This window comes from Zootoca vivipara, chromosome 6, assembly GCF_965207765.1.
Source record: "Zootoca vivipara chromosome 6, rZooViv2.hap1.1, whole genome shotgun sequence".
In the NCBI taxonomy this organism is placed as follows: domain Eukaryota; kingdom Metazoa; phylum Chordata; class Lepidosauria; order Squamata; family Lacertidae; genus Zootoca; species Zootoca vivipara.
In genome coordinates this window covers 70,823,665-70,841,065 of record NC_142589.1, presented here as the reverse complement: position 1 = coordinate 70,841,065, position 17,401 = coordinate 70,823,665, and the positions used below count along the sequence as shown (strand labels likewise).

The 17,401-nt window shown below is 49.0% G+C and overlaps 1 protein-coding gene across 1 annotated transcript; it reads right to left on the bottom strand.

Annotated features, from left to right (window-relative positions):
* Positions 1-1,758: 1,758 nt before the first annotated feature.
* Positions 1,759-13,890, bottom strand: LOC148685417 (protein NKG7-like). Its single transcript, XM_088671329.1, has 4 exons — positions 13,725-13,890; positions 12,821-12,967; positions 10,573-10,686; positions 1,759-1,871 (listed from the first exon to the last, which is right to left on the bottom strand). The coding sequence occupies exons 1-4, from the start codon at positions 13,888-13,890 to the stop codon at positions 1,759-1,761; spliced, it is 540 nt and encodes a 179-aa protein (XP_088527455.1).
* Positions 13,891-17,401: the final 3,511 nt, after the last annotated feature.

Sequence of the window (17,401 nt, the reverse complement as noted above, 5' to 3'; positions counted from 1 at the left end):
TCTATGTCCTGTAGAAGTGCGGGTATTACTATTATTTCGCCATTATGCTGTCTGTCAATATGCTTTTTACTGTGTTTTTAAAACTGAGGTCTTGTTTTGAATGTTGTACACCACCCTGAGATCTTTTGATAAAGGGTGGTATATAAATTGGAGGGAGGAGGAGGAGGAGGAGGAGGAGGAGGAGGAGGAGGAGGAGGAGGAGGAAGGAAGGAAGGAAGGAAGGAAGGAAGGAAGGAAGGAAGGAAGGAAGGAAGGAAGGAAGGAACTGTAACAATAAGCCTGGATGTAGGGGGATATTACTATATGCTGTAGTTCATTTCATGCACTGATAGAAAAACTTTCCCCTCCACCAGCAGACCCAAACTGTTTCTTACCTACCCATCCTGGGTTCAGTTGGGTGGATGACAAATTCCATCGCCTGACAGCACAATGACCCTCTTCTAGCACACCTTCGCAGAGGGTTGCTCCAGGATCAGGAAGGTGGTGGCATTGAAACCCTTGCTGAAACAGAGCTTCCCCCTCCATTTTAGAAGGAGTTTCCATGCAAACTATTTTCTGATTCTGGAGCAAGGCATACTCCCACTTGTGGGAATGTTCAGGGTGGCAGGAGAGGATATATTGTTTATTAATATCCTTCCTAACTTGCGCTAGCAAGTTACTTAGCAGAGTGCATTGCCCCTTTACACAGCAGAAAAGTAGTTGCAAACTCACATGAGTTTCTTAAGACAATACACAATTCAATCTGGCTTGTCCAGATTGAAATGTGTTCTAATATTTTCCTGGTAAGACCCCTTGAATCCCTCCTAAAAGAATAAAGACAGCACAGTCTTATTCTTAAGCAATAAAAAGAAAGTTTACTCACAATCAGGCAGAGCACAGTGTGATCCCTGAAGGCAGGCTTTAGGCTTAAAGTTACAAATGTATAAAAACAGGTTTACCCCATAAGGGAGATGACCTGGCGGGTTGCTTGGCTGGCAGCCAGCAGTTCCGTCCAGGAAGTTCACAGGACGAAAGGAAGATGGGAAAAGAGAGTGGTAGCATGCTTTGTCCTTTTACCGGGTCCGGAAAGGTCACTCCCACCCACTAGTCACACGCAAGGAAGGATGCTCGAGCCCAGGAGGAACAGGAAGTTTTGACTGGCTGGACCAAACATTCCCTTGCATGTCCACTCTAGGAAAACAAGGAATGTTGTATTTGACTGCTCCCAGTGAATTACATCCCACACCACTGTCTATGTGCTGATGGCTGGTGGGAGTGCACCTTGCTCCAGCAAATGAGCAATAGAAGCCCCACTTTAAGCTCCTGATTGCTCCTTTCAAGCCATGTGGGTACCTGCCCCCATACACAAAATCACATAGGATGACAAATTCTGCCACCTGAAGCTTTGCAGCCACATTGGGGAGCTTGGACCTAAGGCCAGCATCACGTAAGCCCCCCCCCCCGAAGTCTCCATAATGTTATATGTGCATTAATGCATGTGTTTAGGAGAGATTTAAATGAGCTGAAACCTGCTGCAAAGTCTACAAAATTTGGATCTCATGAACAGAACGAAAGAGAATTCCTAAAGCACATTTAATTCAGAGGAGAAGAAGAAGAAGAAGAAGAAGAAGAAGAAGAAGAAGAAGAAGAAGAAGAAGAAGAAGAAGAAGAAGAAGAAAATGCAAGGAGTAAGTAACTCGAAACTTCCAAATCTTCGGTGGCGGGGGGGAATCAACTGCAAATAATTCTGGATGCATTCCACATCCATGCTGAGAAAGGTCAGCCTTTAGCTCCTTCCGAATAGCTGCCGTTTGGCATCCCTTGGAGTACAGCATTGTCCTCAAGCTGTTCTTCTATTTCATGGTACACTTGATAAAACAGGATTCCTACAGCTGTGGGAGAAAGAGAAATGTTCATCAGAATATCGGGGGGGGGGGGGGAGAAAATAATTTCCTCCAGTTCCAAAGTTCAGACAGTAAGCATTTATCCTTATGCCACCGAAATAGCCCTAGGGATGTAAGAATGCGCCATTTTCTTTCCACCCCATATTCACCGCATGCACTTTCTTCTCTGATGCATTTCATCTCCCACCAGAAACTTTTTTATTCAGTGTGCCCAGTGTGTGGCGAAACGCTGTAACTTACATAATATACATATTTGCCTATGCCATCATCGGTGGACTGAAAGCTACAGTAGCAGCAAATACAAAATGTATTCCCGGGACTGATTCCCATTCCATACATAGGGTGAGTAGGAGAAGCTCACAAGGTCTGCTTCTGTTTCCATTTTTGTCACAATTCTCTAACCACCCCAAACACCCCCTGCATGCAAGAGAGAGGTGTCACTTGGCTAGGCAGAACCCCCAAATTTGCAAAAGCTCAAGAGGTAACAGCGCCCAGAGAATGCCTATCTTTTCCTTGCAACCAACAAGAAGGCCCTCTCAAGAGATGCCACCACCTCCAGAAGGAAGCCATGGCCTCCATGCCCCTTGCAAGAGATGCAAGTCTAAGTCCCCACCCCACCCCCCAATGGCTCTATCTTTGTTTAACTCACCGGCAATGAAGAATAACAGAAAGCAAGACCAAGCCATGAAGAAGCACCATCCACGGTATTTCACAGGAACTTGTGGAGTGTATTTCCCAGTATATACCGACATTCCTATCAATGTAGTGACCACTAGGAAGGAGTAAACAGAGAAGTATTCAAAATACCCCTTAGTTTACAATGCACAGTTGCCCTGCCCCACTCTGTCCCTGCCAGGAAATGCTGACCATTGCCCCGTGTGGTGAACTGCATCACTGCAGTTTCTCAGTGCGGAAGCTGTGGGGCTGACGCCATCCAAGATGGCTACCAGCTCCTCCTGGGAAGGAAAGAGTGTAAGGAGGCTAAGGGACTCTGCATGAGTAACAAAGTTCTACCTCAGATCTGGTGGGTCAGGTCTTGCTCCTGAATCCTGCCTCGTCCTCTGGTCCTCACTGCTTTTTTGGTTCCTCCTGACTCTCTACAGACTGCTGCCTGCGGTCATGTCCAGTCAACCAGTGATGCAGATATAGGGGAAGTTGGGCATTCCAATTATAATTTGTAGACAAACCAGAAAGGCTTGTTACCAGAAACTTGGGGAAGGCCTGCACAGGTACACAAGGTCAGAGGAGGCACACTTCAGAGGTTTGCTTTTAAAGCAGGCAAGTGCCCAAATGACCTGCCCCGAGAGGAACCTCAACCTGCCCTGGTTTTGCACAAGTCATGGTCCTGGGTGAACCTTCCAATTGAAAGCAGGAAGTCCAGTGACTCACACGGAGACACAAAAAGACGTCTCCTCTGGATGGTTGCCTTTCTTCACTGGAAGTGATGGAGTCCAAACTGATGCTCAGATAAGGCAACTCGTGAGATTGAAGCCTTGGGATCCTTCTAGAAGTGGCACTGTACTCTTTAGGCAGGGGTGTGTGTGTTGTTCTGAGAGTTGTTCTGGGTTGCCAGCAGCACCCACACTGGGGGGATGCACAATGGTGGGGCTGCTGCCCCCCACCTTGACGTCATCTTACCCTGCTCTTCCCCATCCCCATCCCAACATTGGGAACTGCTTGAAGGGAGTCAAGGCCAAAGCAGCCAACTATGCAGAAGCGCTGCAAATAATCTTATATGGTGGGTGAGTAGTTTGGACCCACAGGAGCATATAATCTCTCCTCCCCCCCCTTTTTTTAATGACACAGGGTGGTTGGTATTCAACTAACATTTACTCAGAGCAGAGCCATAGAAATTACTGGACTTATTTAAAGAAATATTACAGTACGATGAATTCGTAAGCAGGATTTGAACTATGAGCATCAGAAGGAATTCAAGATTATTGTATGATTGTTATAAGGGAGGGAAGACAGGGTGCAGCAAGGGGGAGTAATAAAAAAAAACCATGGGAAATGGGGTGGGAAGTCAACCAAACAAAAGAAAACAATATTATGCATTGGAATGTATATGTGAAATTTTTGAAAATTTAATAAAATGTAACTGGAAATATAACTGGAAAACTGAAATTAATGGAACCACCGATAAGTTCGACTTCCAAAGTCCAAAGGTTTCGACTTCCGAAGTTGACAACCCCGGAAGTCTTTTTACCGTGTGCGCCCTGCAACTGCACAAAGCGGCGCACGCAGTCGCCGCATGTGCAGAAGCGGCGCTTCAACAACCAAAGGCCTCGACTTACGAAGACAGCCGCAGAACGGATCGTCTTTGTAAGTCAAGGTACCACTGTATTTATTTTTTCAAATTTATACACTGCTTTGTTGCTGTTGCTTTAAAAAAGTGGTTTACAACTCGGAATTAATTTCAATGGGTCTACTCTTAAGTAAAGGTTTGTTGAAAGCAACCCACAACAATTATCACATAATACACCAAGTTGATCCAATATCAATTTGGACATTACTGTTTGTGCCAGTCTTCAGAGTGTAATTAGTGCTTTTAAAAAGAAGAAAAAGAGGAGCAATAATAACCAGACATTACAGATTAGGATATTGTGCATTAGGGTTTGTTTGTTTTTGCAAGCATTATCAGATTAGGAAAATTTGTTGGAGCCATCCTCTACCCCCAACATGGCAGACGTATATAACTTGCAATGCCACATTAAGTCGTTTAGTTGTGTCCGACTCTTTGTGACCCCATGGACCATAGCACGCCAGGCACCCCAGTCTTCCACTGCTTCCCGCAGTTTGGTCAAACTCATGTTGGTAGCTTTGAGAACACTGTCCAACCATCTCTGTGGACTTGGCCATCCCCTTTTCAATCCCACTGTGGTATGGTTGTCTAGCCTTGTTCCCTGTGGGTGGCATGCTGGTGATGTAGACCCCTTCAGCCAGCAGGATTGTACCTTCTGCTCACTGGCTTGACTGCATGTACAGTATGTGTTGTACATGTGCCTGAGAACAGGCATAGCCAAAGAACAATGTGGGGCTCTTTGAAAGGCCTCTTTTGAACAGTGTTACACTTGCAGTTGCTTGCCTCTCATTCTTCCAACCCAAGATCTCAACCCTTATAGCCTCAGCAGTGGCGGAGCTTCAAGCTCCGGTGGGGGGTGGGGTGGAGAGCAGGTGGGGGCGTGGCTGGCGTGCATCCCGGGGGCATGGCGCACCGGCCACACCGCTGTTCCTCTGCCAGTGAGCCTCGGTTAGCTCCATGAGGCCCAACCTGAGGTGAACCAGGGCTGCCTTAACCTGACTTTGTTGAAGCCCATTTCTGTCCAACTTAGCCCAATTCTCTTTGAGATTTGTAGTTTAGTCAAGTCCACTGCACAACCATATTAGGTATTTCTTCCAAATCTGTTTAAAATGAGTGCAGCCTACTATCTGGATTCAAACTGGAATGCAATGGTATCCAAATATAGACCAAAATCTCCTTCTTGGTCTCAGGAACAACCACACAAAATTGGGCCCTGATATCTTGAGAGGTGCCCATGTCATGGCAGTTTGAAACACTTTGGTCCAAAATAGCATCTAACAGTATCCAAACATAAACCAAAACCCATTCTTCCATCTTAGGAACTGCCATAGGAAATTGGGCGATGTTATCTCCAGAGGTAAGTTTAGGGAAGTTTTTACTGTTTGATGCTGTATTGTGTTTTTAATATTCGGTTGGGAGCCACCCAGAGTGGTTGGGGAAACCCAGCCAGATTTGTGGGGTATAAATAATAAATTATTATTATAAATTATATAACCAGTGCAGCTGGGAGCATTTCAGCCTGCCATCTTGAATTAAAATGGCAGGTGGCAGTTTCCAAACATTGACCAAAAGCAGCACCTCATTATTGGAAATCACTGTGGCACATCTGGCAACATCTTCGGTTTGGACCATTGTGCTCTACTATCTGGAATTGAAAATGGTGCCTGGCGGTATCCTGACAAACAAAAACTGGTTCCTGCTTTTTGGTGACAATATCATTAGAAGCGTTCGAACTCACAGAGGACAAAGGGACAAACCATTTTCCAAAATATATAGCAATAATATTATAATGGGGGGCAAATAATGCATCAATTCTGCCACTAAGGAAAAAATACAGCTTCTTCTTCCAGGTCCAGCTCGCCCCCAGTGCAGGCTATCTCTTCACCACACCTTATCAATTTAGCTTCAGACGTAATTGGAAATGGCAAAAGTCACATCCTCCTGCTCACTCTAACATCGCAGTGTCCAATACCAAAGCAGTCGCACCTGTCAGGAGAGAAAAGCGATTGGTTGAGGCAATAGGTGGAGCAGAATGATACACCATCTGAGACATGTGGATCTGTGACCCCAGCAATACCTCATTCATTCATTCATTCATTCATTCATTCATTATGGTTATAGACCAGCTCGAAGGGCACATCTAGGACAGCTTTCACAAGAATAAAATATGCATTTAAAACAATATACAGCAAACAGCTTAAGACTTAAAATTAAGGTAAACACATAGACACGTGACAACCTAAAATTTAAAGTTTGAGATGCCATACAGATTGGCCCTATCACCCTGGAGGCTCACTTCAACTGTTTTCCCAGCAGACTAATTTGTTCCAGGAGGATGGTCTGCACCTACAAATCTGTGCGCAGAATCTGGCGACCATGCAGGTCGTCTTTTGATCTTTGCCTAAGAGGAGAGCATTAAGTTTAGGCTTATCTGGAAGATCAGCAAGCCTCTCCAGTTGGGGGGCAATGATATCTCTGTGTACCTCGTCATAAAAGGGGCATCTAAAAAACAAATGCTTGGGGCTTCCTATTTCCCCTAGTGGGCAGGCGCAAAGTCTCTGGGCATATGGGTCTTTCCCAAAAGATCCTTCCAAAACTGGCAAGGGCAACACCAAACTTCGGTGAGAGCCCTTCTTGTGTTTCTGGATTCAAATAAATAGAGGTATGCTGTCGGGGCAGCAACGTATCTCTGTTTCTGTGATTATAAATCAGGGGACCTCAAGCACTCCTGTTGTCTCTCAGACCTCAGATCTTGCTTGATCCAGGCCCAGATTTAAAAGGGCTTGAGGAGCAAAGCCCAATTTCTGGAGAGTGTTCAGGACTGCTGTCTGCCAACCAGACTGGGACCAGTCACATAGGATCAGTGGAGCTATGCCTCGGGGTTGCAATTTCAGTGTCAGACATTTATAGATTGGTGTTAAGCTAATGTAAACCTTGGCACTCATTAACCCTGTTTCTAATCTGACCCATGTGTTTGAAACGCAGCTGGGGACTTGTAGGAGGGCTTTGAGAAGTTTACATTGAACTCTCTCGAAGGGAGTGAAAGAAGAGGATGGCGGCCCCAAGAAGGATCCATAGAGGAGCTGAGCCAGCGTTTTGGCCTTGTATAATTTTAGGGCCGGGGGACATAAAAGCCCCCTTGGGTTCTAAAAAAAAAAATTGAGGATACAGTTTGCAGATATTTTCCCAACACTCCCAATAGATTTATATGGATTTTGTTGGATCCTGAAGCCTGGACCGCCATTCCTAGGTATTTATAGTTCAAAACTTGTTCTAATTTGTGGCCTTGGAGTTCTCAGTTTCTGATCTTTGGTTTTTCCCCAAAAGCAAGAATCTTTGTCTTCTGATAATTTATATTAAGGCGTTCTGTTTCACAATAGGCTGCTAGTTTTCTTAAAGCTCTTCTGAGCCCTATGAGGGTTCTAGAGAGTATTACCGCGTCGTCAGCATATAACAGAACCATGATATGCCAATTTGCTATCTTTGGGGGATGGAATTCGAGGTTACTGAGAGTGTTTACCAGGTTTAAAGGTTTTAATGGGGTTTGTTAGGTGCACCTGACTCTAAGAGCTGTAATAAATACAATAACCTTCTGCGATGGTGGTGGCACAAAGTCTGTCCCAGAGTCTGGTTCTGGGGACTGTGTCGAAGGCTGCTTTTAGATCTACAAAGGCGGCATAGAGTGAGGCTTGCCCCCCTGAGATGTATTTTTGTATTAGGTGTTATAACATTAGACCAGGGGTCCCCAGACTACGGCCCGGGGCCCGGATGCAGCCCAATTGGCCTGCCAATCCGGCCCGCGACAACCCCCGCCGCCCGCCGCTGCCTGCTCTTACGGCGCGCAGCGCGGCAGCGCTCTTCCAGGTCGGGGGGAAAGCGCCGAAAATCCTTTGTGCGCATGCGTATGGGCCTCTCCCGACCGGGAAGAGGTCATTTCTGGTGCACTTCCGGGTCGGGGGAGGCCCATACGCATGCGCACAAAGGATTTTCGGCGCTTTTTCCACCCTGGAAGCGCGCCGCCGGCCCCGCCCGCCAGCCCGCACAGGCGCGCAGTCCTCCGGCCCGCCACGCGATCAGCACGGTGGGAACCGGCCCAAACGCCGGTAAGTCTGGTGACCCCTGCATTAGACGATGGTCTATTGTGGACCTGCCGGATCTTGCTTGTTCTATTGCTAGGATGTTTTCATTTTATAGCCACTCTGAGCTTTTCAAGTAAGTGCTTTGTGTAAAGTTTATACTTAATAAGCTGATCGGCCTGTTGTTGTTGTTGTTGTTGTTGTTGTTGTTGTTGTTTAGTCGTGTCTGACCCTTTGTGACCCCATGGACCAGAGCATGCCAGACACGCCTGTTTTCCACTGCCTCCCGTATTTTGGTCAAACTCATGTTGGTAGCTTCAAGAACACTGTCCAACCATCTCATCCTGTCATCCCCTTCTCCTGGTGCCCTTAATGTTTCCCATCATCAGGGTCTTTTCCAGGGAGTCTTCTCTTCTCATGAGGTGACTAAAGTACTGGAGCCTCAGCTTCAGGATCTGTCCTTCCAGTGAGCACTCAGGGGATTGCCTTCAGAATGGATAGGTTTGATCTTCTTGCAGTCCATGGGACTCTCAAGAGTCTCCTCCAGCACCATAATTCAAAAGCATCAATTCTTCAGCGATCAGCCTTCTTTATGGTCCAGCTCTCACTTCCATACATCACTACTGGGAAAACCATAGCTTTAACTATACGGACCTTTGTTGGCAAGGTGATGTCTCTGCTTTTTAAGATGCTGTCTAAGTTTGTCATCGCTTTTCTCCCAAGAAGCAGGGGTCTTTTAATTTTGTGACTGCTGTCACCATCTGAAGTAATCATGGAACCGAAGAAAGTAAAATCTCTCACTGCCTCCATTTCTTCCCCTTCTATTTGCCAGGAGGTGATGGGACCAGTGGCCATGATCTTGGTTTTTTGATGTTGACCTTCAGACCATATTTTGTGCTCTCCTCTTTCACCCTCATTAAAAGGTTCTTTAATTCCTCCTCACTTTCTGCCATCAGAAAGTGCCATCAACTTTCTGCATACGGTAGTTGGTGCATTTTGAGCCTTCCACAAACTACTAATCCTGGGTATACCATACTTTTCCATGTACAAGACGAGTTTTTTTTCCTTCAAAAATCATGTTGCAAATTGGGGGTAGTCTTATACATGGGTAGTGCATTGTGGGGATGTGGGATTGGTTGCTGCCACGAGTCGGAGAATGTTATTGGTGGCTGCGTCAAGGGTCAGTGTTGATTGGCTGTCGTTGTGGCAACTGGGCAGACTTTTGCTGCTTTTTTTCAGCGAGGGGACAGAGGATAGATGGCTTCTGCAATGCCAGCAGCGGCGGATTAAGGAACATATGCATCTCCCACCAAATAAATAGGTTAGCTTGATAGCCTTGGTGCATTTCTATGGATGGCATTGTGCAATTAACAATATATCTAACTGAAGCTTTTGCGTGGCCATTCGAGCGCGCCAAGTATACGCAAGGCACTGAGGCAAACGGCTGATTAATTAGCTGGCCTCTTGTCCTGAAAGCTACTCCCTTCTGGCAGGCAGGGGGCGTTTGCAAAGTCCTGCACGCAACATTGGGGCAGACAGGGTGACGATTTGCTCGATCCCCCTGGGAAGTACACGTGGGACTTTTCTTTCCCCTGTTTTTAATGGCAATCCCCTAATTAGTGCCTTTCCCCCAGCCACTGGCGAAGCTTCATGCTCCGGCACCGGGGGCGTGGTGGGGGCGTGGCACACATTCTGGGGGCGGGGTGCCCAGCACGGGCAAGGGAGGGGCAGCTGCCATGGCGCCCTCGGGATCGCGCCACCCAGGGCGGAGTGCCCCCATCGCCCCTCCCTTCCTACGCCCCTGCGCCCAGCCCCATGGAGGAGGATGGGAGCGCAAGGGGCTTTTCTTTTCCCTAGCCCTGTGGAGGAGGAGGGGAGTGGGAGGCACGTTTGGACACGCAGGTCGAAGTCTCCTGCATGCAGCGCTCGTGCAGGGTTTTCGAGAGGGTTGCCTTGCAATGGCTTTTACACTCCTGGTGAGTCTGAGGCTGGATGGAGACAGGAGGGGGGAAAGGAGGGCGTAGCAAAGGTGGCACAGTGAGAGGCTCAAAGCGTGGGCTGCAAAGACCCCTCGGCTTCACACCAGACAGCTCAAATTATTTCATAACAGGTAGACATTTAAGAGCTTAAGTGGTTCAGTGGCAGGTACCTGGCACACACACACACACACACACACACACACACACACACACTGAATTTGACGCCGCACCCCTTGCATCCCCGGGTAAAGACGGCCCTGACCCTTGTGGTTCCTTCCAGCTCTACGAGTCTAAGAATACATTTCAGTATGTCCCATGCCACGCATACTCACCAGTTATAAGGCACAGTGGAATTGAGGCCCAGGCTATGTACAGGGACCACCCCGAATTATCACTTGGTTGCATATGGCTGGTGTAGATGCATACAGAAATCAGAACAAATAAACCTAAGAGCAAATAAAACTCCTTAGAGCCTCATATAGCCCAGGCTCCCCTTTCCCCCAGTGTCCATCTGATTCCTCTGAGAAACAGGCAAGCAGAAGCACAGTTGGTGTGTAAAGCAGAGAAACTGGTTCAATCCTGGGCTCCTCAAAGCTGGAAATGTTTCCTGCCTGAATCCCTGGAGAGCTGCTACCTGTCAGTGTAGACAGTACTCATACCAACAGTCCTCAGATGAAAATAGGGACATTTCTCACTCACACTCCCAACTGACCGTTCTCAACCTCCTCAATTTTTGTTTCCCCACAACAACAACAGGACACACCCTGTCAGGCTTCGAGGAAGCGGCTTCCTCCCTCCATTTGGCCGTGGATAAGAACAACAAAGTGAAAATAGTCCCTTATCAGTTAAAGAGAATTTAATGTTCACAGTGAAAGAACAAAGACTCCATTCTCGGAAGAAAGGTGCTCCCAATTAAAGTTTCCACCCACTTCCCCCCAAGCCACCCCCATCACTTTCTCATCTGGCAACCTGATCTCGCAACCATTTGGCCTTATCTGCTCTCCTTGACCTTGGACTGAGCGCTTGGACACTTTCCAGTGAAAGGGAGTCTGTTAATTCTCTCTCTCCCTGTTCTTCTTCTCCTAGCTGTTCCCCACTCAGTTCTGCCCAGCTGTTGTCTCCCAAACTATGTCCCTCTGCAAACCACTGCTCCAAATCTATAATGCTCCACTGCTCCTGGGCATCTGCATCCTGGACCCCTTCAAGACACCATTCCTCATCAGAGTAGCTCTCTTCAGCCAGGACACACCCTCTGCTGTCCTGAGAAAACTCCTTAATCCCAGTTTTATTGTGTCCTTTGGCACATACCAGTACATAACTTTTAGAAAGGGGAAAGATTAGATGTGGATGCACAAGGCATTTAAAAAAACAAATTCTAGGCTCTCTGCGTTCCACTCTTCCTCCTCTTTCTTCCTGCCCAGGGCAGCCCTGCCCTCTGCCTGCGCCTCAGAGCTGGTGCATTACCTGGGCCTCAGCAGCAGCAGCCTCTCCTCCTCTTTGCCCTCTCTCCAACAGCTGCTAAGAACTGTCAAAGGGAGGAGGTCAGCAGCCACCATGGAGAGGCACGGGGTGCTCCCTCGCAGCCGCCACTGCAGCCACCACTGCTGCTCAGGGCTAGTTCCCCAAGCTCAGTGGCAGCAGCACTAGGGGAGGAAATAGAGGCATTCCCAGATCAAACTAGAAGCTGGGATAGCTTTCAACATTTTGGCACCATCCCTGGGAAATAGGGAGACTTGGAGGGTATGAGTTCTGGGCTGGTTCAATATAAGGTTTCCTATGTTGAGCTCAGTAATAGTAACCCCCTACGCTTGTTTGACAGCCAGTGTGGCATAGTTGTTGGGATGTTAGACTAGGACCCAGGAAACCAGGTGTCAGATCCCCTCCACATGAAATTCACTGGGTGACCTTGATCCAGTCAAAACCTCTCAGCCCGCAGGGTTGTTGTGAGGGTGAGCCACATTGGAGAAAGAAGTGGGATATCATAAATAAATTTCCTGTTCTTCTTTTTCCAGTCCCAATCCCGGAGGCTGCCAAACCTGTTGCAACCCTCTGATAGCCTTATCGTCCAAGAATTTGCAGGATTCCCCTGTCAAGCCACCTAAGGGGTTGTAATCCTGTGCACATTTTTAAGGCCATCTAAGATTTATTTTTGCTGGATTTCGGGTGGTATCATCCCTAATCTGAGGGGACGCCTTGTGTTCAATGGACTTAAGTTTGCCATGTGTATTGATTTCAGTTTTCCATTTCAGCTCAAGCCTTCTTGGCATAGGATCTGGGGAGTGGGGGGTTATTTTGTGTTAGTTTTCAAAGTCAAGGGTTGGCTTTGAGTTAGTTACCAAACTCGAAGGAACATAGGAAGCTGCCTTATGCTGATTCCAAACCATTGGCCTATCTCACCCAGTACTGCCTAAAGTGGCAGGCAGCACCTCTGCGGGACTGAGGCCAGGGGCCTCTCCTGGCCCTACATGGGGATGCTGAGGACCAAAGCTGAGACCTTCTCCGTGCAGAGCAGATGCTCTGGCCCTGACCTACAGCTTGGCTGTCTGTGGAAGACAGAAGACAGAAGACCCCCCACCATACCTGCGATGGTGCTGAATATTGTTGAGATCCTTGGTTTGGAGAAGCAGCCCAAGTGGCACTGGAAGAGGATGGAAGAAATGCTAAACAAAGAGAAGATTCCAGAAAGCATCGCCAACATCATTAAGGTTCGGGTAGCCTGCAAGTATGCTAGATGGGGGGAAGAGAGAACAGCGGTTAAATGTATCAATGGGACTGGACGACTAGTGCAGCCAACTCCCCATGCAATATTTCCTTCCAGGGACAGAGAGATCAGTTTTTATCTGCTCCCTCAATGTTATCCCACTGGAGCGCACAAGAAAAATTATGATCCCTCCTGATTTCAACTGCCCAGGGGCCTTCACTGGGTTTAATCTGGCACTGTGTGTGTGTCTGTGTAGCATTATCCCTCCTCACTCTGAACTATCAGCAGACTAAAGGACCCCCGACTGCCCTCCAAACCGCAGGAAATGTTCAAAATGAAGAGGACTGAGGAAAGAAGCTTTAGGAACTGTCACCCTCCAAGCTCCCACAGAAGTATCTGAAGTATCTGAGGGGAAGAGAGAAGAAACAGGAGCAGCTTTTGCAAGCAAACAAGTTGTCTTTGCCAATATTATATTTTGTAAAGTGATGCTTTTTGTAATAAACTTATGAAAAGTGCTTTTGTAATAAACTTATGAAAAGGCCCGTCTGAAGAGCAGCACATACATAGGGTAAATCTGGGCTTTTTTCAGCCAGAACTCAGTTCCGGCACCTCTCAGGTGGGCACCATTGACATCATAAGAGACCAAGGCAGGCATTCGTGGGGAGCTGCAGCAATTCTCTTCTAGAAAAATAGCACTGGGGTAATAAATAAAAAGAACAGCTCTAAGCCGCTTCAGGGTGCCACAACCCCAGTACTCCTAGCCCAAGGCAAAAACGAACTTACGTGCAACGTTCATCCCTAACAACACACACTGTGCCTCAGGGCAACTTGCCCACAGCCCAATGTGCTCATTGTAGTTCGATACCCAGTACTCTGAGGACAGAGCAGCGATGTGAAGCATAAAGCAGAGGAAAGCAAAAAGCTCCGTGATAACCTCCAGGCTGCACATTGATGGAAACTTCGGGTCTGCGACTGTGACGCAGATTCACGATGATGAGCCCAGGGAAGGGAGATGTTCACGTTACTTCAGGTGTGCTGCTGACTGAGCATGGGTGTGCGCTGCCCTGCTGAAGTGCCGCTTGCCCAGCCAATGGCCAACTGCCACTGCTCCAAAGTCGCACGTGCGACGTGATGCCTTCTGAACATTGTGCTGTCACAAACAGATGATGTCATCAGGCAGTGCGCTCTGTGCTAGGCCCAGGCTCTAATCTAGACCTTCCGCTTTCCAGATGTCGCTGAACTACAGCCAGGGGCGCCGACATCGAGGGGGTCCAGCATTGTGTGACATCATACGAACAACATCATGCACCGGGTGCAGGGTGCCCGAGGGCTGTTGCCTCGGGTATGCAGTTGGGGGGGGGCTCAGGCTCCCCTCCCTCGCAGAAATCCCCATTGTGTCCTGACAGTGGCAGGGGCTGCAAAGCACGGAAAGTAAAGATGACCCTCCACGTATCCTGCTGCTGTCTGGCGTGCCAGCACTCACCCGCCGGTGGCAGGGGATGGGCAGTGCAGAGGGTGCAGGCAAGAGGCTGAATTGTTTGGAGCCCCCTCAATACTGGGAGGGCCTTGTCCCCTGCCCTCAAATATTGTTGCCCCTGACTACAGCACAGCCTCAGTGAGAGATCGTGGGAGCTGCAATTCAGAACTCAGCCTAAATGTATTTATTACTAGCTGTTCCCGCCACACGTTGCTGTGGCAATCATTCCCCCCCCCAAAAAAATGTGTTCTGTTAAATCCCCCCACCCCATGCCAGCATATTCATCCTCCCAGAAGGCACGGCTCTCCCCCACTCAGCATCCCCGTTCCTCACTCCAGACGTCACCTCTCTCTCTGGTCCCGCTGCGGCGTGACGTCATCTTCCTCCTATGTGATGGCACCTGTCACCCTGACCCCTCTCTCTCTTCCATCCACACACCCCATGTGCATCTTGGGAAGGGCCTGGCCTGTTCCCCTGGCTGAGCAATGCCATGTTATTGTGATGTCACAGATACTCTGTAGCCAATGGCAGCAGCTGAGACATCCTCAACTGTGCTGCTTTGACATCCAGCAGATGGTAATAAAACTAACATTGGAAGAAGGTTTTTCTAAAAAAGGTCACAGGTGAGACATCTATATAATCTAGGTATATGAAAACACTCGTGTATGGTGTGGCAATGTTGTGTCAAATTTTCAAAGAAATCGGTCAAGCACTTTAGGAGATTATCAATTTTGGACAAGGTCATCTTTACATTTTTATTTATATAGATTATGTCCTCTGTTGTTGTTGTTTAAAAAATACATCCAATATCCATATACAGTCGTACTTCGGACGTCGAATGAAATCCATTCCAGAAGTCCGTTAGACTTCCAAAACATTTGAAAACCAAAGCACGCCTTCTGATTGGCTGCAAGAAACTCCTGCAGCCAATCGGAAGCTGCAGAAACCCCGTTCGACGTTCAGCTTCCAAAAATAGTTTGCAAACTGGAACAGTCACTTCCAGGTTTGCGGCGTTTGGGAGCCAAAACATTCAGGAACTAAGCTGTTTGACAACCAAGGTACGACTGTGCTTTGGGTTCTCTGGATGGTTTGCAAGTAAACATTGGGAGGACAAAAGGTTCCCCAAACTGGATGTGCATCAAGTCAGCTTGTATAAATAGAAGAAGAAGAAGAAGAAGAAGAAGAAGAAGAAGAAGAAGAAGAAGAAGAAGAAGAAGAAGAAGAAGAGGAGGAGGAGGAGGAGGAAGAAGGGAATTGCAGAGTTGGAAGGGATCCCGATGGTCCTCTAGTCCAACCCCCTGCAATGTAGGATTCTAAGTTAAAGCATCCATGACAGATGGCCATCCAATCTCTGCTTAAAAACCTCCAAGGAAGGAGAGTCCACAACCTCCCAGGAGAGACCCTTCCACTGTCAAACAACTCTTCCTGTCAGAAAGTTCTTCCTGATGTTCAGTCAGAATCTCCTTTCATGTAACCATTGGCTCAAGTCCTACCCTCCAGAGCAGGAGAAAACAAGCTTGCTCCATCTTCCATGTGACAGCCTTTGAGATATTAGAAGATAACTATCATATATCCACTCAGTCTCCTTTTCCAGGGGGCCACACAGCGTTTCTCCCATCAGAGAAATGACTGTGACCAGGGCCGGTGCTAGGGTTTTTTGCGCCCTAGGCAGATCATTTTCTGGCACCCCCCCCCCAGGGGGTGAGAGGGAAAGAGAGAGAAAGAGAGAGAGTGTGTGTAAAAGCAGGAGGGAGGGAGGAGAGGGTGAGATGGAAATAGCGAGAGGGAGGGAGGGAGGGAGGGAGGGAGGGAGGGAGGGAGGAAGGAAGGAAGGAAGGAAGGAAGGAAGGAAGGAAGGAAGGAAGGAAGGAAGGAAGGAAGGAAGGGGTGAGTAAGAGAGAGAAAGAAGGGAGAGAGAAAAGGGGGGGGAAGCCTGCTCTTGCAAGAGGCAGCGGCGGGATGAGTGCCCCGAAAGGAGCGGGGTCGCCGCGTCTCCCTTCTCCCCGGCTCACTGTGGGGCAGGGGGGGAAGTGGCCCAGACGGAGCCCTCCCTCGCTGCCCGCTTGCTTTGGGCAGCTCAGCATCCAGGGGCTGCCGTCGTTGTCCCCGTCAAGCATGAAGAGAACGGTGCGGCCGAAGGCGGCTGCCGCTGCTTCTGCCATGCAGTGGCTTTGGTGCCCGTCGGAACGGGTGGCGTCCGGGGCCGGGGTCTGCCCGGCAGGCCCAGCAGGGTCAGGATCTCGCACCGCATCTCTCGCCCGCTGAGGCGTCGCTGCTGGGGCTGGGGCTGCTGCTGCTGCGAGCAGGAAGAGGAGGCGCAGCTCGACGCCCGGCGTGCCCAGGGCTCTCTCGCCAGCAGCAGCAACAGCAGCATGGGGAAGCGCACGGGGATCGGGGCCGGCGGGAGCTGCATCCTGGTGCCCAGCTCAGCGGTGGCAGCAGCAACCAGGGCACTGGCTGATCGGGCGCACCGCGGCGGCTCTTTAAGCGGCTTGAGGCAGGAAGCACGTGCTGCTGCTTGTCGGACAGGCTGGGCGGCCCACTCGCTTGCTCCGGCCCTGCCCTCCGCCGAGCAACAGTGAGGGGCCCTGAGCACATGCAGAGTGCCTCCCCCACCGCGAGGAGCGGAACTCCCTTGGATCAGTTCCCAGGGAAGGCGGGCGGCGGCGGTGGCCGGCAGCAGGGGTGGTGGACGGGGTGGGCCAGCGCCCCCTCCATTCCGGCGCCCTAGGCGACAGCCTAGTTTGCCTACATGGACGCTCCGGCCCTGACTGTGACAGCAAGGACCCATTTTCAATTTAGTTATATACTAAGTATTTGTAAAAAGGCAGTCCTAAATTTTCATGGTATCTGTGCAAGAGAGGAAGATGGGGAGATACTTCCTGACAGTAAGAGCTGTTCGACAGTGGAATTTGCTGCCAAGGAGTGTGGTGGAGTCTCCTTCTTTGGAGGTCTTTAAGCGGAGGCTTGACAGCCATCTGTC